The sequence below is a fragment of the Hemitrygon akajei genome, unplaced genomic scaffold (genome assembly GCF_048418815.1).
Source record: "Hemitrygon akajei unplaced genomic scaffold, sHemAka1.3 Scf000073, whole genome shotgun sequence".
NCBI lineage: Eukaryota > Metazoa > Chordata > Chondrichthyes > Myliobatiformes > Dasyatidae > Hemitrygon > Hemitrygon akajei.
In genome coordinates, this window is record NW_027331959.1 from 4,273,425 (window position 1) to 4,301,189 (window position 27,765).

The 27,765-nt window shown below is 45.6% G+C and overlaps 1 protein-coding gene across 3 annotated transcripts; it reads left to right on the forward strand.

Annotated features, from left to right (window-relative positions):
* The first annotated feature begins 3,899 nt into the window (after window positions 1–3,899).
* On the forward strand, window positions 3,900–27,073 carry LOC140722254 (uncharacterized). 3 transcript variants are annotated; one of them, XM_073037045.1, is made up of 4 exons: window positions 3,900–4,039; window positions 6,186–6,382; window positions 9,422–9,589; window positions 24,629–27,073. In XM_073037045.1, exon 4 carries the CDS (start codon window positions 25,022–25,024, stop codon window positions 26,645–26,647), a length of 1,626 nt encoding a protein of 541 aa, XP_072893146.1. In that variant the 5' UTR covers window positions 3,900–4,039; window positions 6,186–6,382; window positions 9,422–9,589; window positions 24,629–25,021; the 3' UTR covers window positions 26,648–27,073. The 3 variants fall into 3 exon arrangements, with proteins under 3 accessions (XP_072893146.1, XP_072893145.1, XP_072893147.1); XM_073037044.1 differs by lacking the exon at window positions 6,186–6,382; XM_073037046.1 differs by lacking the exon at window positions 6,186–6,382 and having other exon boundaries at window positions 9,426–9,589.
* The last annotated feature ends 692 nt before the right edge of the window (window positions 27,074–27,765 follow it).

A 27,765-nucleotide genomic window follows, 5' to 3' on the forward strand; every position in this document is an offset into this window, starting at 1 on the left:
GCCTTTTGTGTACTGCGCATGCGCGATATTCGGGAGCACCCGCAGTCCTGACGCCTGCGCATTCAATCGGTGCTTCAGTGACGGCGAAAATTGTGACGCAGAGCATTCTGGGTAATCACGGTGCCATTAAAAGTTTCTGCAAGCTCCGGTTCCATGCCTATACCTCAGGTTTTTTATTATGTAGAAAACTCAGCAGCTCTTTTAACGCAAAAATACAGCTCCCATAAACAATGTACTTAATAACAGCAACCTTTCCGCATGTCTAATGCCGAAGGAGAACATTCTTACAAATGCAGTTTGGAAACACAGGAGATTCTGCTGTTGCTGGAAATATAGAAACGCACACACACAAAATGCAGGAGGAACTCTGCAGTTCAGGCAGCAGGTAAGCAGAGGAGTACTCAGTCTAGACATGCTAAAGGGGGTCAGCCTAAACGTTGTCTATTTATTCCTCTCTGCACTTGCTGCCTGATCTGATAATTTCCACCAGTATTTTGCAGAAATTAACCATCCTTTTGCTTTTCGATCGACCAGTTTCAAAATGTTTCGGATCTTTCATTTGTAGCCACATCCTGCTGGTCTGATTCCTCTTCTTCCTACTCCTTGTAAATCCTAAGCCCTATCTCTTTCTGGAGCCCCAAAGCCCTGACTCAGGCTGGCAATTCGTTGATTTCTGACTCTGTTCCATTGAAAATTCACTCTCTAGTCTGCTGTCAGAGTTTGGAGGCGCATTGCAACAACCCAGCTGTCTGAGGCACAATCCTTTGAAATGAGTGACAATGACACAAAACTTTGAAAAGAGCAGGGAAGAAGGAGTTTAACCACCTTAGTCCAGAGCTCTGAAGAACGTTAAAACCACAGTAAGCTCATCTGAAATGGCTAAATGAGGGGGCATGGTTTTAAGGTGCTTGGAAGAAGTTGCAAAGGATATGTCAGAGGTAAGTTTTTCCACACAAAGTGTGGTGGGTGTGTGAAATGCACTGCCGGTGACAGTGTTGGAGTTGGATACAATAGGGTACTTTAAGAGATTCCTAGATTGTTACATGGACCCTAAAAAAATTAGAGGGCTACGCGGTAGGGTAATTGTAGGCAGTTTCTGGTTGGCACAACATTATGGGCTGAAGGGCTTGTGATGTGTTCTAGATTTATATAATTCCTTGAAATTCAAGGGAAATCTTTTCTCTGACCGAGTTTTGACTAGTTGCAACCTGTCATCACAGAGGGAGTGAGGGGGGAGCGGCAGGGATAGATTTTAAAATACTGATATGGAACAGAAACATGGGCAGGGACAAGATGGGCCGAGTGGCCTCATTAGTATAAATTGTGAGTGTGGTAGAGACAGTAAGTACCTGAGAAACGGGATTTGATACAGAACCGATTTATCTTTCACAGATCCACAGTATTAAACACCAGTCCAGTTTAAGGCTAACATCAGCAGAACAGACTCCTCCAATGCTCAGTGACCAGGGTTCAGTCCTGGTTGCGATGAGCAGCCACAAGAACTGCAGAATCTGACAGTAACAGTCCCTCGTGATCCTGCAGCTGCCTTCAGTCACCGTGATGGTTAAATATTTAACATAGAGCTGATTTGAACTTCCTCCCTGATGTGAAGTTGCTGGTGTTGCAGCAGCTGGGATGATTGAGTAAAACTCTTTGCTCACTCCGGACAGAAATGTGGCCTCTATTTATTGTCAAATCACTGGAGCATCACAAGGTGGGTTAACTGACTGACTCTCTTCACCCACACGGAGCAAGTGAACGGCCGACTGAATCCCTTCCAAAATGAGACCCAGTGAATGATGTCACAATGCTGCAACGTCATGGAAATGTATCCAATCAGATCACGGACATGGACACGTGTTCGGTTTCTCCTTGTAGCGAGTGGGGCGCTGTCTTCTCCAGCATCTCCGCCTCCACAATGAAGGATCGGTGGTATTCAAGCGCTGGTAAACTGGCAGATACAGTGGAACCAACGTGCTGTTGTGTTTGAGATTCCCATACACAAAAAGTGTACAGAAGTTTCTGCACTTTTAAAAGTTTACAACGCACGTCAGTGGGTGAAGGACAACATTTCAACTCAGATAATTTTAGTCTCCATGGTGCCTTCAGAAAGAAAACAGTCACAGTTCAAAACAATTTGGAGGAACAAGACTTCACCTTCTAACTGGCCACAGTTCCGGCATCAGGCACAATATCAAACTCTCTGCTTCCCTCTGAATCAAAATTATCATTCCTCCCCTTCATCAGTCTGTGGCCTGGCTCAGTTTGTCTATCTCCTTCCCATTCTGAGCATGCGCCACACACTCACTGAGATCACATTTTATTTACACGGCTGCGACTAGAGACTTTCTGATTATTGTGTCCCTCCTGGCATTTGACGGTGGTAAACTCAGAGTCAGCAATGCTACTGAACCTCAGGAGTAGGTGATTAGGATTTTTCGTTGGAGATCGATAGACTGCCGGTAGTGTGTGTGTGGTCGTTCTCAGACTGGAAGGAGGTAGCGTTTAGAGTACCCCAGAGATTAGTCCCTGACCACAGTTGTTCACAGTTTAATGTCCTGGCAGAGGCAGCGAGATGTGAAATGTCCCAGTCTGCTGGTGACGCAGAAAGAGTGGGAGTTGGGGGAGGGGAGGCTATTCACATGCAAGTTCATAGCTTTGCAATCAGTACATAGTGCTTTGTTGAGACTGTACCTGGAATATGGTGTAAAATCCGGCTCCCCATACTAACACGGGTTATACAGACCAAAGAACAAACTGCCGGAGGAACTCAGTGGGTCGGGCAGCATCTGCGGAGGGAAATGGACCGTCAACATTTCGGGCCGAGACCCTCCCTCTGGACTGAGAGTGGACGGGAAATAGTCGGAGAAAAGAGGTGAGGGGTGGAGATGAGGCAAGAGCTGGGGAGTGAGAGGTGGATCCAGGTGAGGGGGGAGGTGGGAAGGTGGAAATAGTGACGGGGGGGGGGAGGTGTGTGTTTGGGGCAACACGGGGCTGCAGAAGATGTAAATTAATTCCATAGAGGATTAACAAAGAGGTTAGAGCGTATTTGTTATAGAGAGTGCAATGAAGATTCACCAGACTGATCCCTGGAGTGGTGTGTCATCATATGAAGAAAAATCTTTCATTTAGAGAATCGAGAACTGAGAGGTGAACACAATGAAATGCACAACATCATTACCGGTTGAACCAGGAATCCCAGTCTCTGACAACGGGGGTGGACTGTCTGGGATTAAGATGAGGGGAAATGTCTCTACACCGAGGGTGATGAATGTCTGTAAATCCCCACTACAGAGGGCGGTGAAGACTCGGTGACCTTCCTCGCATAAAACAGAGGCCGGCAGATGTGTGGGGACTGAAGGAATCAAGGAAACGAGGATCGGGCCGAAAGATATGGCTGAGATGGGAGATCAGTCGCCATCTTGTTGCTAGTTAGTGGGGCTGAATTGTCTCCTCGTGCTGTTTCTCACTTGATGTTTCAGTTCCTGTCCAGTGAGACTCCAGAGAAATGTGAATAGAAATGAGTATTTATAAACAAAACTGATTTAAATGAAACCTGCATATTTCCGGTTTGGGTCTGAATTTTGTGTCTGGGGTGGGAATGGAATGCCTAACTCTGTAACCAGTAGGGTGGAGGGGTGGGGACGGGGAAGATATAGAGGGAAAATTAAAAATGTATCTGACGTAAACATGAAATAATGTGGGAAATAATGAATTAACGTGGGGAAATGCAGCATGGGTCGGGCAGAGTGTGAGGGACGAGGAGCAGAGTCACTGGGTCACATGGGCAACCCTCCACCGTCACCTGAACCCGTTTTACCGCGTATCCGCAGTATCTGCGGGTTTGTTTCCGAGGCTCCGCCCGTTTGACGCGCTGACGACATCGCGCAAGCTCAGTCCTTGATGGTCGGTGTTTCTCTCGTTCTTTGTGGAAGCGGGTCGGTGGAGGGATCGGAATCGGAAGAGGGTCTTTGCTCTTCGGGGCGTGGAGCCGGGGACGGATTATTCTCTGCCGGGCGACACCAACAATTTCCCTTCGGTGAGTACTGGAGCCGGTCTCGAGAGCGGAGTTCTGATGTCCCGTAAACTTTCCCCAACTCAAACAAGAGAAAATCTGCAGATGCTGGAAATCCGAGCAACACGTACAAAATGCTGGGGGAACTCAGCAGGCCGGGTAGCAGCTAGGAAAAGAGTACAGTTGACGTTACCGGCCGAAACCCTTCGGCGGGACTGGAGAATAAAAGGTGGGGGTGGGGAAGGGAGAAGGAAACACAAGGTGATCAGTGAAACCTGAAGGGGGAGGGGATGAACTTTCCCGAACTGGCGGCCTCGCCTCGCTTCCTTCACAGAATCTGCCGGGGTCGGTCCGGGTTGTGAGACCTTCACACCGAACCGTCTGAGATGAGTCGCCGCTCAGCCCCTGTTGTTCCGGTCCTGTTAGCAGGATGACGTTAAACATGTTTCTATATTGTTACTGACAGAGAATTGCATATTTATGTTCCGTGTGTTATCTGAATGTACTTGCCTGTGATGCTGCTACACGTCAGTGTTTCTCTGTGCCTGTACCTACCCGTACTTTCTCACTTGGCAACAAATTCTACTGGACTTGAGAAAGCGCAGTGAGATTTGATTAGTGATGATCACCTTGGCAGCTCGGTGAGTGGAATGTCGGGAGACAGGACTCTGTTAAATGCAAAACCCTGAGCAGTGTCGATGATCAGAGGGATCTTCAGACTCATCGCTGCCTGAAAGATCTGCACAGATTGATCGGGTGGTTAAGAAGGCAAATGGCATGGTTGTCTTTATTAGTTGAAGCATTGAGTTCAAAAGTCGGGAATTTGCGTTGCAGCTTTATAAAACTAGTTAGACCACATCTGGAGTGTTTCATACAGTTCTGGTCGCCCCCATTCTCGGAAGGATGTCGGGGCTTTGGAGAGGGTGTGGAAGAGGTTTACCAGGATACTGCCTGGATTAGAGGGCATGAGCTATAACGAGAGTTTGGACAAATTTGTTTTGTTTTCCCCAGAGCGGCGCTGGCTGGGGTGAGACTGGATGGGCGTTTATAAGATTGCCAGAGGAATAGATAGAGTGAAATACGAAATCTTTACCTAGGGGTTGAAATGTCCAATACATTTAAGGTGAGAGGAGATGTGAGGGGCAAGTTTGTGGCAGACATCCTACCCTGCAAAGACTAATTTCAGGGAGGTAGCACCACCACCCCCACCCCTCACAACCCCATAAGTCCTCACCTCCCCCCATCGACCTCCAAGTGTGTATGCATACAGGAGATTTGATTATGAAAGAGCACAACAATTTATTAGATCACATATTGAATCTATTTACACATATGTATATATGTGTGTATATATATGTGTGTATATATACATATATGTGTGTGTGTGTATATATATATATATATATGTATATGTTCCTTGTAGAGTATTTTGTAGGCAGTCTCAATGCTAATAACTAAATACTAATGCAAAGAGCTTTTCTATTTTGCAAACTTTCCTTACACTGTGATGTGGCTTGCTTGGCAAATTAGAGCATTTTGCCAGAAGTTTTAACCTCACAGCATTCTGTGTTAATGAAATTATTAATTTTGCAAGACATCAGATTCACAAGTGTTTTGTGACACAGCTGACTTCTGAATTCTGTCTTAATGTGACACGCCATTCTGAGTGCAATTTCTACTTCACAATCAGAATTTGTCAGCACCAAAAGCTGCTTCATCATCTGGCAGAGCTCTTTGAATCTCAACTGTCCTGTGCTCACTGATTTTGCTTTGGACAGCTTCCCCTAGAACTCATCAACTGGCAAACTTTTGTAGTTTGGCACCAGTCCTTCAAGGTTGAGACACTGAACAGAACCGATGGACAATAAAAGAGAGAGAGAGGTCGACTGTAAAGCCCACCCACAGAGAAAACTGATAGGTCTACTTAGCACAAAGAGAGACCAATCAGGATGTCTCTCTCCCTCTTGCTTGCTCACTCTCAAAAAGATCGTTTCCAGGATATTATATATAATTTCTGGGCATCAGGGAGCCGCTGTCAATATGTGGGAGACTCCCAGAACTTCTGGGATAGGTGAGATGTCTAGAGTGGGAGGTTAGTTGGGGTGCTCTGCTTGGGTTAGGAGTCTCCACCGGTTATGTGTTCACATTTGCCCCTCCCATTTAACTGCAGATGGGCAGCATCTGCGTGTCGGTTTCTGAGGCCCCTCCCTCTGGATGATGTAACAATCATTGCGCACATGCTCACAGTCTTTGGATGGATGGTGATTTCCTTTCCGTTCAGTGCTGAAGTGGATCGTCTGCGGGATCGGGAGGGATCCTCACTTCCTGGATCGCGGTCTGCGGGCCGAAGATATCACTTTCCCATCGGTGAGTATTGAGACCGATCCCGAGCGGGGAGATCCGATGTTGGGCATGAGCCCCGAACTGAGGGCGAGTTACTTGTTTATTTTCCAGTTATCTGGGCTCATCAAAAATATGTCGGCTTCACTGAATCTGCATTGAACATTCCAAACCAGGATCTCAGGCTGTCTTTTTCTGCAGAATTGAAATGGAAGTCCTGCCGACAGGTCACGTGAGGCTGTTTACCTCAGATCTGCCCCACCCTCTGCTTTGTGACGTAAGATCACGTGGTGTGTGCACACAGTTCCCAGGTGGGTGGTGATGCTTCCTCCATGTTGTGTTGGGGAGATCTGATGTTGGCCACTGAGTCCTGTTAACTTCCCCCAACTCGCCTCGCTTCCTGAGGCTCCTTGCATTTGTCCTGAGCTTTATGGCTGTTGTGTCTTCTCCCTGATTGGGGTGGGTGAAAAAGGAGAACATCCCAGATTGTGGGGATCGTGTGAATAGTCAGAAGCATTTTCCCAGGGCTGAAATGGTTGCCACAAGAAGACACAGGTTTAAGGTGCTGGGGAGTAGGTATAGAGGAGATGTCAGGGGTAAGTTTTTTGCTCAGCGAGTGGTGAGTGCTTGGAATGGGCTGCCAGCAACGGTGGTGGAGGTGGATACGATAGGGTCTTTTAAGAGACTTTTGGATAGGTACATGGAGCTTTGAAAAATGGAGGGCTATGGGTAAGCCTAGCAATTAATGTAGGGACATGTTTGGCACAACTTTGAGGTCCGAAGTGCCTGTATTGTGCTGTAAAATTTCTGTGATACTATGTTTCTATTTTTGATTTCAATGCCTGCTTTACCAAGGGACTAGGGAGTCTAGAAAGAGTTCTTTGAGGGGAGAATGGTTTCTGTAATATGTTGTTTAGTATCCAAAGGTCTCTGCTGTTCCTCACAGTCATGGGCAGAGCTGTTACCATGCAGAGCATGAAGTGTCCGGATGGGAAACTTTCTATGGTGTGTTGATAAAAATTTGATGAGGGTCAAAGTATATATGGCAAAGTTCTTGCTGTTTGTTTAAACTTTGTCATTTTAGAATATTTTATACAGTAGTATGTACTATTCATTCAGTATCTTTGTATTGCTGGAGGATCATCAGTGATTGTCCTTGAACCCTTCTCCCACCTGGTTCCATCTGCTCATTCCCAGCCCATCTTGTTCAACCTCTGTCCAGTCTCTCTCTCCCTCAGCTTCAGTGATGTGTATCAAGCATCTGGGGCAAACTTGGTCCACCCTATATCCCACTATCTCAATGTTAAATATCAGCAATCTTTCTTCTAACCCTTGTCTTCATTGTGAAATGTTCTTTTGCACCTTTGGTCTTGCTAAGTTATTTCCAGAATTGGTTTTTGTTAGCTGGAATGCCAGAGGGTCATCAGGTACCAGTTCTGTTGTGCATTGTTTTCAAACTGTGACTGTCAGCAAAGAGTACTAGAAGAGTTGGTACTTGGGCTATAATCCCGTGATCGGCATTCCCAGCATATGGAACTGTCGGTGTTTTGGCTTTGAGATTGGTTAGTGCTTCCATAGATGGCGCTGGATGGTCATCCTTCTGAAATGAAGCAGAAATTTTGAGCAGCTGGATATTGGTTGTAGGGAAATCCCTGATTGCACTACCCAGTGTGAGATGCAGGGACATTGTGTGAGAATCTCAGGGTCAGTGAGTGGCAGATTCAGTTGTGTGACTCTGTGAGGATGGGTCCTGGGATATCACAGTTTTTGATCCAGGTAGAATGGACCTGGGGATCGTGCTACTTGGGCTTATGAGGTTTTGAATGAGTATTTCTTGTTGGGATCAAGCGTTTGTTACTGGAGTTCCTTTGGAAGCAATGACTGCTAATCTGAGGAGAGGATTAGTTCCCATTCCATTCTCACAGGGACAGGCTGTGAGTAAATGGGCTGTTTCATGTTTACAACAGTAGAAAGAGACCATGAGTATTGTGTTCAATCTATGTTTGGAAATCTGCCCCCCCCCCCCCCCACTGTCACAAGTCTGTCACTCGGTGGAAGTCAAGTTGCTGGATATCTGCACTAAAAACTGAAAATGTTTTGAAGTCATTCTGACAAAATGTTATTAACCTGACTTGTAAAGACTGTTCCTCTCCCCACAGCTGTTCCCTACCTGCTGAGCATTTCTGGTAATTCCAGTTTCTTTTTATTACACTCACCCTGGAATGGTTTATATTTCCTGAAATGGACCAGTTTTAACCTGGAAATGGAAATGGATCATTCTGTGGTAGTAGAACAGTAAAGAAAACACAGCTTTTACCTGTAACATAATCCTGGTACCAATCCGTCTGTTCTTCCTGGAAATGTGTTCAGTACAGTTGTTGCTAATGAGGTTTAGAAGAGTAATCTCAGGAATGACTGGCTTTATGTATGAGGAGTATTTGATGGTTCTGGACCTGTGCTCAGTGGAGTTCAGAGGGACAGTGGGGTGTATGGTTAAGTAAACCTACTGAATGCTGTAAAGTCTGGATACAGTGGACACAGAGAGAATGTTTCCATTAGATGGAGAGCCTGTGATCTGACAGCACAGTCTCAGAATAAAGTTGTTCCCTTTAAAACTGAGAATTATTGTTTTGTTGAAAAGATGTCTGATCTATGGAATTTGTTGCCGCAGAGGTTGGTTGAGACTGCCATTTGGGTATATTTATGACAGAGATTAATATATTGATGATTGCTAAGTAGTTTCAGGGTTACAGGAGGAAGGCAGGAATATGGTGTTGGAATGAAAATCAGCCATGTTTTCATCTGCCCAGTGGTGGGGCAGACCAGATGGATCGAATCACCTAATTCTGTTCCTGTGTCTTATGTCTTACCATGACTGAATGATGGCTCCTTCTTATCCCATAACGTTTTGTGACGAGTGAGGGACAATGAAAGATTGTTCACTGAGATCATTATATCTGCCTTCAACGTTTAAATTTCAGCGAGTTTTGTTCTTAGTAACATTAAGCAGAAATGTTTGGTTCTCTTTTCTATTGTTAAAGTGCTTCATTATCTTTCATGTTAAAGTTAGACCTGCGGTGAGAGATTTATTGGAAGAAAAACCCCAACTGGAAGCAAACCACAACTGAAGACAGTGGAACATCAACAAGTGAACCTGCCTGAGGATTGAGAGCATCAAGTGGAGAGAACCCATCTGACTCAGATAATCCAGTGATTCAGTCAGGAAAAAGTTTGGTGAGTCTCATTTACTCAAACACTGGTCCTTTAGACATTACATACCTGTAAAAGGAAGGTAGGAAATAGTTGGTGTGAGACTGAATGTGCCCAGAAGAACCAGTTATGCCTCTGTCAGATCCAGTTGCAATCACTCCAGATCTGGTAATGTGCTTCCAGCAGCCCAGCCCTTTAAAACCACTCCCATTCTGTGGAAGTCGAATCTGGAAAAAGTCACTCAGAGACCGTATAAATACAAACACTTTACTCCAAGCACCTGGGGCTTACTCAGTTAGTCGCTCAAACAGGAACAGTCTATGACTGTTCCCACCCAATCCACTAACTGACTAACAATTCCCCTTACATCACAGAAATATCTGTCCAGATAACCCCCCACACAAGGCAGGCTGGAGCCAAAGTTATTTACTATATTACAGCCCCTTAAGATAAATTACAAAATAGTCATAATGGCTTACACACACAGAACAGACTGAAGCTGTCCTATCTCTAAACGTGAGTGCACAATTCAGATAAACATCCAGAAACCCTAGCTAGCTACCCTCAAGAAGAAATATGGCTCAGCATGGCTTAGTACATTGGCTGATCATCAGCAATTTCTTTCAGAAGAACAGGCGGCTATTGTTTAAGGAAGTGTTAACCCTTTTACATACTTTACCACTCCCTCCTTTTGATCATTACATGATCAACAAAGCAGTAATTTTTTCACAGAGAAAGCAACCGTGTACAGCATTGACTTACAATTGATAAAAACAGTACACAACAGTAATTATAACAATGATATGCACAACTATTAAGCCATAATGCAATATCATGCCTCACATTTTACCAAACAGGAATTCAAATACTACCATTTCGACCCTTCGGTGAACCTGTGTAAATCCTGCCCTACTTTCTTGATGCTGTCAATCTCCCTGGCAGTGTGCTCGGAGAGGGATGTCATGTTAGTAGACTCATCAGGGATATAGGTGCAGCATTCTGTGTCAATAATAACACAGGTTCCCCCTTTCTCAGCTAGGATAAAATCTAAAGCCATACGATTCTGTACGACTGTTTGTCGGATTGCATTCATTTCAGTGGATATTTCTGTTACTTGGGCCTGCGTTTCTGTCAGGGCCCCTGCAGTATTGTGGCCAGCTCAAGTGCTGTAGCCAAATTGATTATCTTTCGTGGATTCCTGGCTACTCCATAGGAGAGAAAAGTGATCATCCAAAATCGCTCAGTCTCAGTTGTTCCTCTCTGCTGCTGGGCACCTGCAAGTATGGCCAGGATGCATGTTTCCCAGTCTAGGAAGTTGTGTTTGGTGGGAACCTGAGATACCATCTCTCAAAACACTGACAGCCACAGTCATCTCTGACTGGACCCCAGTTCCGCATCTCTCTTCCCCGGGTGTTATTTGTGAAAGCCCAGGCTGAGAGTTCCTTACTCTGGTTGAGCGGGATTACTGACATTGGAATCATAGTTTTACTATGCCGTGAAATTTCGGCACAAACCCAGCAGGCCTCTAGTTCTACCTGTTTGGCATCGGTGTGACAGAGACACAGAAATGTGTTAACATGGGGACCCCGGATGCTGGGGTGATCCCTCTCAAAGACATAAACACAAACACCACTGTTACATACCTGTAACAATTTAAATGAACCAGCAGCAATAGACCACACATGGAGTCTGGTTTTGATGTTAACACCACTATCTTTATTTGTATCTACTTATAATATAACAACTTAAGCAAAACACTCAAAAGGGACCTTGGGGTTCAAATCCATACATCTCTCAAGGTTGCTGCACAGGTTGATAGGGTGGTTAAGAAGGCCTATGGTATGCTAGGCTTCATTAACGGGGGATTGAGTTCAAGAGTAGAGAGGTCATGTTGCAACTCTACAAATCTCTGGTGAGACTGCACTTAGAGTGTTATGTTCAATTCTGGTCACCTCATTATAGGAAGGATGTGGTCACTATGGAGAGGGTGCAGAGGAGATTTACCAGGATGTTGCCTGGTTTGGCGAACAAGTCATGAATCAAGGTTAGCAGAGCTGGGACTTTTCTCTTTGGAGAGTAGAAGAATGAGTGGGGACGATAGAGGTCTACAAGATTATGAGAAGCATAGACAGGGTGGATAGTCAGTATCTGTTTCCCAGGGCAGCAATAGCAAATACCAGAGGGCATATGTACAAAATTAAGGGAGGGAAGTCTAGGGGAGACATCAGTGGTAAGTTATTTTTTGCACAGAGTGTTGTGGGTGCCTGGAATGACTTGCCAGGGATGGTGGTGGAGGCTATAACATTAGGGCTATTTAAGAGCCTCTTGGACAGGCACATGGATGAAAGAAAAATAGAGGGATATGTGGTAGTGTGGATTTAGTACATTTTTTTAAGGGTTATATGGGTCGGCACAACATAGAAGCCTGTACTGTGCTGCAGTGTTCTATGGTTAACAGTGTTATATGTATACATATGTGTAAATATAACTCCCAAACCATTGAGCTCAGGGAATACCAAGCTTAGAGTCTTAAGATGGTAAAGTATGAAAGTTCAGCTCATCCACGGAATAAATGATGAGAGCGAGATATTTGTAATCGAAGGTGAATGTCGAGAGTAGGCAATTGCTACCAATTCCACAAGTTTTACGGTGGTAAAACAGGATAACAGTCGCCGAAGATCTTATCCGTCTTCGTTCCAAATCCACATATGAAATATCACCAAAACTAGCTGATAACAGGGGTACCGTCTTCAAAGGGAACTACCACCCAGGCAAAGGTTAACACACAGGTAGATTCCACAAGGTACTCCCAATCCAGATCCAACACGCAAAGTATAACTGACAGTGATTTCCACAGAATCTCTTTCTCACAAGTGGTTACCACATAACACACCCGAATCCAGCTAAGAGTTAACAAAAGTGGTAGCCACGGGATACTCCATCAAAATCCCCATATGGATTATAGGAATTATCACCAACAGTGATTTGTCACGGGGTACCCTGTACAAGTGAATTACCACCCCCAGGCAAGGGTTAGCACAAGTGGTCTTCACAGGATACTGCCAAATGTAAAGATCCACTCCAGTGGATCAAACAAAGTGACAATCACACATGCAATAGACAATAGGTGCAGAAGTAGACCATTCAGCCCTTCGAGCCTGCACCGCCGTTTTGAGATCATGGATGATCAATTCCTTATCAATACCCGGTTCCTGCCTTTTCCCCATATCCCTTGATTCCCCTATCCATAAGATACCTATCTAGCTCCTTCTTGAAAGCATCCGGAGAATTGGCCTCCACTAAGAAGTTTTTCCTTAACTCTGTCCTAAATGACCTACCCCTTATTCTCAAACCATGCCCTCTGGTACTGGACTCCCCCAGCATCTGGAACATATTTCCTGCCTCAATCTTGTCCAATCCCTTAATAATCTTATATGTTTCAATCAGATCCCCTCTCAATCTCCTGAATTCCAGCGTGTACAAGCCCAGTCTCTCTAACATCTCTGTGTAAGACAGTCCAGACATCCCAGGAATTAACCTCATGAATCTACGCTGCACTTCCTCTACAGCCAGGATGTCCTTCCTTAACCCTGGAGACCAAAACTGTACACAATACTCCAGGTGTGGTCTCACCAGGGCTCTGTACAAATGCAAGAGGATTTCCTTGCTCTTGTACTCAATTCCCTTTGTAATAAAGGCCAACATTCCATTAGCCTACTTCACTGCCTGCTGCACTTGCTCATTCACCTTCAGTGACTGATGAACAAGGACTCTGAGATCTCTTTGTATTACTCCCTTACCCAACTATACCGTTCAGATAATAATCTGCCTTCCTGTTCTTACTCCCAAAGTGGATAACCTCACACTTATTCACATTAAACTCCATCTGCCAAGTATCTGCCCACTCACCCAGCCTATCCAAGTCACCCTGAATTCTAACATCCTCATCACGTCACACTGCCACCCAGCTTAGTATTATCAGCAAATTTGTTGATGCTATTCTCTATGCCTTCATCCAAATCGTTAACGTAAATGGTAAACAGCTGTGGTCCCAATACCAAGCCCTGCGGCACCCCACTAGTCACCACCTGCCATTCCGAGAAACACCCATTCACCGCTACCCTTTGCTTTCTATCTGCCAACCAGTTTTCTATCCATGTCAATGCCTTCCCCCCGATGCCCTGAGCTTTGATTTTACCCACTAATCTTCTATGTGGGACCTTATCAAATGCCTTCTGAAAATCGAGGTACACTACATCCACTGGATCTCCCCCATCTAACTTCCTGGTTACATCCTCAAAAAACTCCAACAGATTAGTCAAGCATGATTTATGCTTGGTAAATCCATGCTGTCTTGGCCCAATCCTATCACTGCTATCTAGATATGCCACTATTTCATCCTTAATAATGGATTCCAGCATCTCTCCCGTCACCGATGTCAGGCTGACAGGTCGATAGTTCTGTTTTCTCCCTCCCTCCTTTCTTAAAAAGTGGGATAACATTAGCCATTCTCCAATCCTCAGGAACTGATCCTGAATCTAAGGAACATTGGAAAATGATTACCAATGCATCCGCAATTTCCAGAGCCACCTCCTTTAGTACCCTAGGGTGCAGACCATCTGGACCTGGGGATTTGTCAGCCTTCAGTCCCATCAGTCTTCTCATCACCGTTTCCTTCCGAATGTCAATCTGTTTCATTTCCTCTGTTACCCTATGTCCTTGGCCCATCCATACATCTGGGAGATTGCTTGTGTCTTCCTTAGTGAAAACAGATCTGAAGTACTCATTAAATTCTTCTGCCATTTCTCTGTTTCCCATAACAATTTCACCCAATTCATTCTTCAAGGGCCCAATGTTGTTCTTAACTATCTTCTTTCTCTTCACATACCTAAAAAAGCTTTTGCTATCTTCCTTTGTATTCCTGGCTAGCTTGCATTCGTACCTCATTTTGTTCTCCCCGTATTGTCTTTTTAGTTAAGTTCTGTTGTTTCTTAAAAACTTCCCAATCATCTGTCCTCCCACTCACCTTAGCTCTGTCATATTTCCTTTTTTTTAATGCTATGCAGTCTCTGACTTCCTTTGTCAACCACTGAGGCCCCTTTCCCCCCTTTGAATCCTTCCTTCTCTGGGGGATGAACTGATTTTGCACCTTGTGCATTATTCCCAAGAATACCTGCCATTGCTATTCCACTGTCTTTTCTGCTAGTCTATCCGTCCAGTCAACTTTGGCCAGCTCCTCCCTCATGGCTCCATAGTTTCCCCTGTTCATCTGCAACACTGACACCTCCGAGCTGCCCTTATCTTTCTCAAATTGCAGATAAAAGCTTATCATATTGTGATCACTACCTCCTAATGGCTCCTTTACTGTGAGATCGCTTATCAAATCCTGTTCATTACATAACACTAAATCCAGAATAGTCTTGTCCCTGGTCGGCTCTCGTACAAGCTGTTCCAAGAATGCATCCCGTAGGCACTCTACAAACTCCCTATCCTGTGGTCCAGCACCAACCTGATTCTCCCAGTTGAAATCCCCCATAACTACTGCGACATTACCTTTACCACATGCACGTATACCCTTGTACATTCATTTCCCAGGTCTGATCTCCCTGCAGCCATGTCTCCGTTATCCCAACAACATCATAGTTACCCATTCGCACCTGGGCTTCAAGCTCATCCGCCTTATTCCTGACACTTCGTGCATTCAGATATAGAATTTTTAACCCATTTCTCCTCTCTCTGTTTGAATCACTGCCTATTGTGCTTATCCCAGTTCCCCGAACTCCCATCGGTCTATACGCCCCTAGAATTTTGTTGTCCTTCCTACATTTACTTATTCTTGCAACACATTTAACTCCATGTTCCATCAGACCATCCCTCTGTACACGAGTCCTCCTTATCACTTGATCAGCCCCACCTCCCTCTACTACACACTTAATATTCCGGAACCGTGTAGTCCCCACCTGTCCTTTATTCATCCTCTCGCTATCATCTCTCACAGTCTGGATCCCCGCCCCCTGCAAATTTAGTTTAAACCCCCCCAAGAAGCTGTAGCAAACTTCCCTGCAAGAATGTTAGTACCGCTCCAGTTCAGGTGTAAACCGTCCCTTCGGAACAGATCCCACCTTCCCTGGAACAAGGCCCAATTATCCACAAACCTGAAGCCCTCCCTCCTGCACCATCCTCTCAGCCACTTATTAATCTTTATAATCCTCCTGTTCCTTGCCTCACTCGCACGTGGCACAGGTAGCAATCCTGAGATTGTTACCCTGGAGGTCCTGCTCTTCAGCTTCGCACCTAACTCCCTGAACTCCCTACGCAGGACCCCCTCACTCATCCTACCCACGTCATTGGTCCCTACATGGACCACAACATCTGGATCCTTGCCCTCCCTCTCGAGAATAACCTGTACCCGATCTGAGATGTCTCGGACCCCGGCACCAGGGAAGCAACATACCATCCGAGACTCCCAATCTTCCCCACAAAATCTCCTATCCGCCCCCCTGACTATAGAATCCCCTATCACTACTGCTCTCTTCTCTTCCCTCCTCCCCTTCCTAGTCGTGGGTCCAACCACAGTGCCAGAGACAGGACCACTGCAGCTTGTTCCTGGTAGGTCATCCCCACCAACAGTATCCAAAACGGTATACTTATTTTTGATGGGAATGGCCACAGGGGTGCTCTTCTCTCTCTGTCTGCTCCCCCTGCCTCTCTTGACTGTCACCCATTTGCCTACCTCCTGTCTTTTCGGTGTGACTGCCTCCGGATAACTCTTATCTATCTCTGCCTCTGCCTCCTGAATGATCCGTAGTTCATCCAGCTCCTGCTCCAATTCCCTAACTCGGTCTGATAGGAGCTGCAGCTGGATGTACCTATTGCAGGTGTGGTCATCAGGTACAACTGTGTTGACCCTGACCTCCCACATACTGCATACGGAGCACACCACTGCTCTAACCGTCTCCCCCATTACCTGATCCCAGATTAGTCAGAATAAATGAAAAGCAGGCTTCTTGCCGAAGTCCTCTTGCGCCGAAGCCCGCTGAGCCAAAGCCCAGCACTCTGCTCCTGCGCACTCCGCTGCCCGCTCCTGAAAGTGGGTCGCTTTTTAAAGCCCGCGCTCACCACTGACGTCACCCGCGCTCACGCAGCTTTACCTTCCTCCTCAGGTATTTTCCAGGTATTTGCTGGATCAATAATCAACCCACCCTTGTGGGCACAGGAGAGTTCAAACAGCGAACTTCGGCCACTAGGTCCTTTGTTTCGAACCTTCCATCTTCTTTCTTTCTCTCCATCTGACTGTCTGTCTCTGACTGTCCTTGCTTAAATAAAGCAAACTGCGAGCTATGTAAACACAAGCTGTGAGCAAGTGTAAGCACGCTGCAGAGTCAAATAGTTCCACCCCTGCCTCTCTCTCAGTAAGAATCAAACAGGAGCTGAGAAAGCCGGCGGCTGACGTCACTCAGGCACTCTCTCTTAAAATGACAAGAAACCTAGAGGTTCGTCACACCACGATCAACCAATACCTTTTCCTTTAGTCCGAGAGAGTCCTTCTACTCAGTTCCTTCAGTAACACGATTGTAGTCTGTTCGATGTATCCACCGAGATTGCCCCTTCAGTCTCAGAGCCGTGGAGTGGTCAGTAACACCTAATATGGTCCTCTCCACCGAGGTCTGAGCTTCCCTCAATCCCAGTTCTTGGTCAGGACAAAATTCCCAGGTTCTAGGGTGGGATAGTCACTCCTCTCTGCGGGGTGGTTCTCTTCCTTGTAAGCCTGTTGTACCTGTGAATGTAATGCTTGGAAAATTTTGTTTAGTTGGCATATGTATTTCCACATCTCTTCCCCGAGGGTATGCATATCCAATTTACCTGGTAGACTTTCTGGGAACAATGGTACACAAGGTCTTGGTCCACAGGGTGTCCTCATGGGCCGTCCATAAATGATTTCAGCTGGTGACAACACTGTTTTCCCCTGTGGGGTGACCCTCATGAAGAATAGGTCTAACAGTGGGACCTTCAACCAAGTGAGTCCAGTCTCCACTGTTAGTTTAGCCAATTTACTCTTCAGAGTGCCATTGACTCTTTCCACTAAGCCAGCGGCCCGTGGGTGGTGTACACAGTGGAATTGTTGCTTGATAGCTAGTTTGTTACACACCCCTTCGCTTGCTTTAGCCACAAAATGTGGGCCATTGTCAGAGCTCAGCATCTCTGGCAGGCCGTACCTGGGAATTATATCCCGTAATAATACCTTCGCAACAGTCATAACAGTATTATTGGTAGTTGGAATAGCTTCAATCCATCTATTAAATGCATCTATAATAACTAAGCAGTATCTATAGCAATGTACTCTAGACAATTCAGTAACATCAACTTGTAGACACGAAAATGGTCAAGGGAGTCGTACCCGGTGTGCAGGGTGCAGGTTAACAACCATTCCCTCCTTTTCCAGGTATGTACATAATTGACCAATATAGGTAAAAACTGTGTAGGAACACAAACCTGTCCCGCTGGGGTGATGCAGAAACCTCGGTCGGGGTCTTTTTGGCACCCCACCTGGAACTACAGCTTGCACTCCTCCTCAGAGGCGTCCCCCTGAAAAGTACGTACCTCCCACATGTCTGGCAAACTCGTTCTGCTTGAGTCATGGAGGATTGATTGATGGGAACCCGAGGAGACTACAACTATCAAGGATTGTGCAGCACTTTTTGCTGTCTAATCTGCTGAAGCATTGAGTTTAGTGACCTGGTTGGCCATGCGGGTGTGGGCCGCACATTTAATAATAGCCAAAACTCGAGGTAGCTGTTGAGCGGTGAGTAAGTTGTTTACAAAGGAGGCATTACTAATGGGGTGGCTAGAGCAAGTCAGGAATCCCCATGTTCCCAGAGAGCCCCGTAGTCATGTACAACTCCAGATGCATAACGGGAGTCCGTGTAATTGTTCGCACTTTTATCTGTTGCTAGGATACAGGCACAAGTTCAGAGCAAACGGCTTAGCCTTCTGGACGAGACAGCTGCTTCAAAAGAGGCCTGCTCAATTACTTCACTGTCCGTCACTATCGCATCGCCAGAATATTGTTTCCCTGCTGGATCCACAAAAGGGCTTCCATTCTCATAAAACATTGCCTCGGGCTTGAGGGGATATTGCAGAGTGGATGGGAGAGTCTGTCCTTCTTTCATGGTGATCCGGACGGGGGGCAGTTTTAGAAATTAACAAGCAAGGCCAATTTCATGGCCTGAGATTGCCCAGAGATGGGGTACAGCCTCTTGGGTTCGGTCAATATTAAAAGAGTGTCTTACCAGATGTCCTGTCTTCACCTGAGTCCTTCCAGTATCAGAGTTGGCATGTGGCCAAGTCTTGCCAGCCTCCCTCGGTGCTGGAGGCTTGTTTCATCAGGGTGTAGGCAAGGAACCCAGGCTCTTTGGCTTGAACCCAAGGCAAGCCCTCACGGTGGTATGGGGAACCACCTGTCCTGTCTGTCGCCAGAGGAAATCCGGAACTTCGGCCAGTAATGCGCTGTTCTCTCTTCCTTTAACCTCTCTAATGTGACTGGGAACTTTGTCCCTAGAGGGGTGCATAATACTGGCTTTTCTCAATCCCCCTGGAATTGCACCTGTAGTGGCTGTGTATGTGAATGCGTGCGTTCCGTGCCTTCGAACCCAGACAGAGTGATTGCAGTGTTTGATAGCTGGAATCCATTTTCCGATATTATTTCCTGATTGAGAGTGGTTGTGGTTGCCGCCATATCAATCACAAACGGAATTGGAATTCCAGCAACTTGCAATGTTCCGTCGGGCTCTTCCTCAGGGGTGGTACTCACAGCAGGAAGCATCCTTGCTTGTTAATTTGAAAACGGGTTGTTGTCCCCACCTGTCCCTTGGTAGGTTTTTGTTCCCATCTCTGATCCCCAGATATCGCCCTCTCACATCCTTCTTCCCACTGAACATCTTCACCTTTAATATTAGTTCCCTTCAGGGTTGATTGGGATTTGAAAGTCAGGTCCCAACAATATGTCAAAGCTTGTCACATTTGATTTTGGTCATTGTTAGGCCAATCCATATTATTTGTTTTAATCATGTTGGCTAATTTAGTTGGTAAGTATTGGAGCAGTAGGGAGTTAAACTGGGGGGACAGATTCCCATCTTTACAGGCTTGGTCTGAAGTAGTTCAGTCCTCAGATGGAGTCAGCAATCAAATGGTTGAGCATGGTGCGATGAATGTGCTGAGCTGTGTATATCACAATGCAAGAAGCATCGTAGGAAAGCCAGATGAGCTCAGGGCAGGGAATTACAATATTGTAGCCATGATTGGGACATTGTTGCACCCAATAGTCTGAGGGATTTAGAGGAACAAATTTTTAGAGAGATCACAGACCATGCCAAGAAACAAAGCTTGATGCAGTAAGTGATTTTAACTTTCCATATATTGACTAGGACTCCCAGAATGTAAAAGGACTAAATGGGGTAAAGTTTGTCAAATGTGACCTTAATCAGTGCGTAGGAATCCCGACGTAGAAGTGTGCAATAAGCTGTTAGGAAATGATCCAGGGCTGATGACAGAAATTAGTGATCATAATGCCATGAGATTCAAAAGTAAATATGGAAAAAGAGAGGTCTGGACCATGGATTGATATTCTAAATTGGAGAAAGGTCAATTTTGATGGTATCAGAAAGGATCTGATAAGTATGGTTTGCGACAGGCTGTTTTCTGGCCAAGGAGTACTTGGTAAGTGTGAGGCCTTCAGAAGTGAAATTTTGAGGGTGTTTAGTTTGTATGTGCCTGTCAAAATAAAAGTTGAAAGGTAAATGGTGCAGGGAACCTTGGTTTTCAAGAGATATTGAGGCCCCGGATATTTTATTCTTCTGAATGCCTCAGACAGTTGGGTGCTACCAAGACTCATTAATGACCACAAATCATAAATCCATGCGAGCTCATCTGACTTTTTTTTGTCATCTTCTGTTGGTTTCTAAAAGCTTCCCAATAGTTTTTGCTCTTTTGTTTGCTCTATCTTTGGTCTTTATGTTGGTTTTGGCTTCTCATTTCAGCCATGGTTGTGTCATTCTGCCTTTCCAATGCTTCCACTTCTTTGGGATGTATTGATCACTCAGCTCCCGAATTGCTCCCAGAAACTCCAGCCATTGCTGCTCCGTTGTCACTCCTACCTTTCCCCTTACAAGTTTGGCCAGCTTCTCTGTCATAGAAACATGGAGAAGTTCAGTACAGAAACAGGCTGTTTAGCCCACCTAGTCAATGCTGAGAACACATTTAAGCTGTCTAATGCAACTACTTGCACAGGGACAATCACCCTTCATGCCCCTGCCATCCAAATACCTATCAAACTTCTCTTATTGTTGAAACTGGGCTTATATTCACCACTTTTGCTGGCATCTCATTCCACACTCTCACGACCATTTCATTAAAGAGCTTTCCCAAATGTTCCCATTAAATTTTCACCTTCCCCACTTACCCATGACCTCTGGTTGTCATCCTACCCAACCTCAGTGGAAAAAGCTGTTTGCATTTACCCTATCTATACCCTCATAATTCTAACAGATCCTCAAAGCAATGTATAATTTACTTTCTGATGTTTAGACCCTTTTTTAGGGCTATAAAGTGATGAGGGGCATTGATCGTGTGGATAGCCAGAGGTATTACCCCCAGGGTTGAAATGGCTAACACGAGGGGGCATAGTTTTAAGGTGCTTGGAAATAGTTACCGAGGGGATGGCAAGGGTAAGTTTTTTACTTAGAAAATAGTGTGTGTGTGCAAACCACTGCCAGCAGTGGTGGTTGAGGCAGATACAATAGGGTTTTTTAACAGCCTCTTACATAGGCACATGGAGCTTAGAGAAATAGAGGGCTCTGTGCTAGGGAAATTCTAGGCAGTTTCTAGAGTAAGTTACGTGGTTGGCACAACATTATAGGCTGAATGGCCTGGAATATGATGTAGATTTCTATGCTCAATGATCTATATTGAACAGTGAAATAACATCTCTTCTTTAATCTGTACAGGGTCCACAATTTTAATGTGGCCTTTTCACACTCCAATAGAACCTTTGTCCATCTCCTGAGTAAATAGAGATGAAAACATATTTAAGATCTCCCCATCTGCTTTGGTTCCATACGTGGATTGCCATTCTGGTCTTCCAGAGAACCAACTTTGTGCCTTAAAATCCTTTTGCTCTTAATCTATCTCTGGAATCCCTGATGATTAATCTTTTCTGCAATGGCAACCTCATGCCTGCTTTTAGCCATCCTGATTTATCTCTTATGTGTTCTCTTGTATATTTTATACTTCATAAGAACCTGCCTGCCTATCCCTGTTATGAAACTCCATTTTGTGCTTCACCAGGGTCTCAATATCTCTTGAAATCCAAGGTTCCCTGCAGTTTCTATCTTTACCTTTTATTCTGACAAGTACATACCCGCTTTGTACTTTCAAAATTTCACTTTGAAGGCCTCCCATTTACCAAACACACCTTTGCCATAAAGCAGCCTGTCCCAGTCCACAGTTGCCAGATCCTGGTATCTTAATTCCAGGTGTTGATCCATTCCCTGAACACATCCACCTTTCCTATCATGCTCCTTGCATTGAGATATACAGGGTTCAGCATATTCACTGCACCATGCTCAACATTTTTCATTCCTGACCTTGTCTGAGGTCTGAACAACACCTGTCTCCACAACACCTCCACTATCTGTTCTGTTATTCAGGCATCCATTCCCCTTGAGACGTTAGTTTAACCCCCCTTACCCCCACCCCCCACCATGCAGCTCTATCACCCCTTTGGTTTTCATCTCCCAGATCAATAAAAAGGAGGTGCATACAGGCAGATAGGAACAAATGGGCTACTTATGAGATACAGGAAATTCAAGTGAACACTGATGAAAGAAGGCATGAGGTTGCCCCAGCAGACAAGGTGAAGGAGAATCCTCATGGATTCTGCAGATATGTTAAGTGCAAAAAGATTGCAAGGGAAAAAAATAATCCTTTACAAAATCAGAATGGTAATCCATATGAGGAGACAAAATAGATGGGGGAGATTTTTTTCTGCATTCGTATTTACTCAGGAGGTGGATACAGAGTCTATAGAAGTGAGGCAAAGCAGCATCAAGTTCATGGACACTGTACAGATTACAGAGGTGGAGGTGTTTGCCGTCTGAAGGCAAATTGCCATGGATAAATCCCCAGGGCCTGACAAATTGTTCCCTGGGACCCTTTGGAAGACAAGTGCAGAAGTTGTCGGGGCCCAAGCACAGATATTTAAATCATCCTTAGTGACAGGTGAGGTAGTGGAGGATTGGAGGACAACCAATGTTGTTCCGCTGTTCAAGAAAGGCTCTAAAAATAAACTAAGAAATTGTACATTGGTGTGCTTGACATCAGTAGGGGGAAAGTTATTGGAACTTATGTGCAGGAACCGGATATATAAGTATTTGGATAGATGTGAATTGATTAAGGATAGACAACATGACTTTGTGCTTGGTAGTTCATGGCTCACCAATCTTATAGAGTTTCTCGAGGAAGTTATCAGGAAAGTGGATGAAGGCAAGGCAGTGGATGTTGTCTACATGGACTTCGGCAATGCACTTGACAAAGTCTCATATGGGAGGCTGGTCAAGAAGGTTCAGTCACTCAGCATTCAAGTTGAGATAGTAAATTGGACGAGACACTGTCTTTGGGAGAAGCCAGAGTGTGGAAGCAGATGGTTGCCTCTCTGACTGGAGGCCTGTGACTAGTTGTGTGTCATAGGGATCAGTGCTTGATCTGTTGTTGTTTGTCATCTATATCAGTAATCTGGATGATAGTGTGGTTAACTGGATCAGTAAATTTGTGGATGACACCAAGATTGGGGTGTAGTGGACAGCGAGGGAGACTATCATGGCTTACAGTGCGACCTGGACCAGCTGGAAAAATGGTTTCAGAAATGGAAAATGGAATTTAATGCAGACAAGTGTGAGGTGTTGCACTTTGGTAGGACCTACCAGTGTAGGTCTTACACAGTGACTGGTTGGGCACTGAGGAGTGTTTTAGAGGAAAGGGACCTGGGAATACAAGTCTGTAATTCACTGAAAGTGGTATCACAGTTAGATAGAGACGGAAAGAAAGATTTCATCCCATTGGCCTTCATGAACCAAAGCACTGACAACAGTAGATAGATGAAAGTTGTAAAAGAGGTTCCGAGAGTTCAGAGAAAATTCACAAGGATTTTGCCAGGTCTGGAGGACTTGGGTTACGAGGAAAAATTGAACAGGTTAGGACTTTATTCCTTGGAATGTAGAAGATTGAGGGGAGATTTAATTGTGATAGAGGGGCATAGATAAAATGCAAGCTGGCTTTAACCACGGAGATGGTGTGGAACTACAACCAGAGGCCATGGGTTAAGGGTGAAAGGTGAAATGTTAAGGGGAACATGAGGGGAAACTTCTTCACACAGATGGTCATCTGGGTGCGAAACGAGCAGCCAACACAAATGGTAAATGCGAGCTGGATTTCAACATTTAAGGAGTTTTGTGTAGGGACCTGAATGGTAGGGGTGTGAGAATGGGAAGTTTAAATAGTTTAGCACAAGCTAGATAGCCCAAAGGGCCTGTTTCTTTGTTGGTACTTTTCTGCAAGAGCCTTTAACAGCTGTGCGGACCAACCATTCATCTCAGCAAGAAATTTTTATAAGGCAACTGGCACTTTAAGTTAATAATACATATAAGAAAATCCCAGCGGCATGTCAAGAAAGACTATTTGTGTGAGAAATTTTCAGTTACTGTGGGGCCAGGCACCCATGCAGCTCAGCAGGAAAAGGGAATAATACAAATGGAGGGAGCCAAACTGAGCCAAGGCACAAATTGGAGACCGCAGAAATGTCCCATTCCTATAGAAACAAGAAGAGCATCAGAGAATTGATGGTCATTCCAGATACCAGCACTGTGCCCAGTTAGAAGATGATTTCTCTGTCCAACTTGGGTGGAACCTCACTGTAACAGTGTGATGCTGGATCAGACCTTGGCAACTCAAGTAATCTCATCCGAAGTGTTGTCCTACACCCAGTGATGGATTTTGTAAATCTTTTTACAGGTTAAAAACGAGAAGGAATTTGTCTCCCGGAAGCTCAGACATGGCACACCAGTTTTGCTGTCTCTGTCTAGATATTTAAGAAGTGAAGCAAGGGATTCAATCGACCATCCTACCTGATCAGACTACGGGGCAGGATTCACTCAGTCATTTGACCAACTGGCACGCCCGTCATTTTACACAGGGGAGAGCCCATTCTTCTGCTCAGACATTGGGAATGGATTCAGTCAGTCATCTCAACTGAAGGTACATCAGCAAGTTCACACTGGGCAAGGTCATTCACCTGTTCTGTGTGTAAGAAAGCACTTAGTCTGTCATCCCACCTGTGGACACACCAGTCAGAAGCTGGTCATCTGCTGAATTTCTGGGAAAGGATTCACTCGGTCATCTGACCTGATGGCACACCAGCGAGTTCAGACTGGGGTGCGGCCATTCACTTGCTCGGACTGTGGGATGAGATTCACTCGGTCATCCACCCTACAGAGTCACCAGCGAGTTCACACTGGGGAGAAGCCATTCACCTGCTCAGACTGTGGGAAGGGATTCACTTTGTCATCTCACCTACTGACACACCAGCGAGTTCACACTGGGGAGAAGCCGTTCACCTGCTCAGTCTGTGGGAAGAGATTCACTCAGTCATCCCACCTACAGATACATCAGCGAGTTCACACTGGGGAGAAGCCTTTCACCTGCTCAGTCTGTGGGAAGAGATTCACTGATTCATCCACCCTACAGAGACACCAGCGAGTTCACACTGGGGAGAGGCCGTTCACCTGCTCAGTCTGTGGGAAGGGATTCATCAACTCTTCCAGCCTACTGACACACCAGCGAGTTCACACTGGGGAGAAGCCATTCACCTGCTCAGAATGTGGGAAGGGATTCACTCGGTTATCCAGCCTGCAGAGTCATCAGCATGTTCACACTGGGGAGAAGCCGTTCATCTGCTCAGACTGTGGGAAGGGATTCACTCGGTCATTTGACCTAATGGCTCACCAGCGAGTTCACACCGGGGAGCGGCCGTTTACCTGCTCAGACTGTGGGAAGGGATTCACTTTGGCATCAATACTAGTGAGACACCAGCGACTTCACACTGGGGAGAAGCCGTTCAACTGCTCAGTCTGTGAGAAGAGATTCATCAACTCTTCCAGCCTACTGACACACCAGCGAGTTCACACTGGGGAGAAGCCATTCACCTGCTCAGTCTGCGGGAAGGGATTTACTCAGTCATCCCACCTACAGAGTCACCAGAAAGTTCACACTGGGGAGAAGCCATTCACCTGCTCAGAATGTGGGAAGAGATTCACTGATTCATCCACCCTACAGAGTCACCAGAAAGTTCACACTTGGGAGAAGCCATTCACCTGCTCAGTCTGTGGGAAGGGATTCACTCGGTCATCTCACCTACTGACACACCAGCGAGTTCACACTGGGGAGAAGCCATTCACCTGCTCAGTCTGTGGGAAGAAATTCACTTCGTCATCCAACCTGCAGAGACATCAGTCAGTTCACACCGGGGAGAAACCGTTCACCTGCTCAGTCTGTGGGAAGGGATTCACTCAATCATCTAAACTGAAGGTACATCAGCGAGTTCACACTGGGGAGAAACCGTTCACCTGCTCAGTCTGTGGGAAGGGATTCACTCGGTCATTTCACCTGCTGACACACCAGCGAGTTCACTCTGGGGAGAAGCCATTCACCTGCTCAGTCTGTGGGAAGAGATTCACTGATTCATCCAACCTGCAGAGACATCAGTCAGTTCACACCGGGGAGAAACCATTCACCTGCGCAGTCTGTGGGAAGGAATTCACTTCATCATCCAACCTGCTGAGTCATCAGTCAGTTCACACTGGGGAGAAACCGTTCACCTGCTCAGTCTGTGGAAAGGGATTCATTCGGTCATCTAAACTGAAGGTACATCAGCGAGTTCACACTGGGGAGAAACCATTCACCTGCTCAGTCTGTGGGAAGGGATTCACTCAGTCCTCCACCCTACAGAAACACCAGTCAGTTCACACATTTTGAACTATTCACCTGCTCAGAATGTTGGAAAGGATTCATTCAGTCATCCCAACTACTGGCACACCAGTCAGTTCACATTCTTATTAATTCCTTGCTTTTGCTTGCTGAGGACATTCATTTTAAGAGAGAGAGTGATTAAGAAGGCAAATCAGTCGGGCTTGCAGCTTGTTTACATCGCTCACAGCTTGTTTAGTTTTAACCGAGGACTCAGACACTCAGAGTCAGGCGGAGATGAAGGAGAAAAAATGGAAGGATCGAAACCAGGGAACTAGTGGCCAAGGGTCACTGTTTAGAGCTTTCCTATGCCCACAAGGGTGGGTTAAGTGTTGATTCACCATACATCGAATGTGTGGTTATCACCTCATTTGATCCATAGGTGTGGATCGGATTTGGGGTATCCTGTGAAGACTACTTATGTGTTAACGCTTGGCTGGATGTGGTGTGATAATTCACTTGAAGGCGATACCCCTTGTGACAAGTCACTTTTGGTGATAATTCGTATGTGGATTTGAAACGATGAAGCATAAAATCTACAGCAACTGTTCTCTCGTTTCACCACAATGGAACCTTTGGAATTTGACGTAATTGCCTTCTCTCGACATTTACCCTGGATTACAAATATCTCTCTCTCATCACCTATTCCGTGGATGAACTGAACTTCCATACTTTACCATCTCAAGACTCTAAGCCTTGTTTCCACCGAGCTCAATAGTTTGGGAGTTATATTTTGTTACGCCTGTGCCCCAACTCTGAGGGGCTGAAGGGTACAAAGTAGCCCCCACCTTTTTGAGAATTGCAAGATCGCTATTAATTCAGGTCAGGAGACGCAGGAAATGAGAGAAAGACACGCAAAATCCACATGGGGTTTGGAATGTCCTGGCCCTTCAGCGATACAAAGCCACGGGAAACGGCCATTGTCTCTTGGAGACGGAATTGTGTATTGAGTACTGTACTATTTATTTGAAGCCCTCAGGGAATGAGCCAAGGGGGCTGGCTGAGGGATTGCATCATCCCAACCTGGTTGACATCTGAGACCCCGTGAGTAAGGATAAAAGAGGGTCTGGGGAACAACCCCTTTAGACGCACCAGGAGAAACGATAGAAATCCCGTGACAGCGTTTA

Bases quoted from the DNA above. Each gene is read 5' to 3' on its own strand.
- LOC140722254 (XM_073037045.1), top strand. From the start codon at position 25,022: ATGGCACACCAGCGAGTTCAGACTGGGGTGCGGCCATTCACTTGCTCG.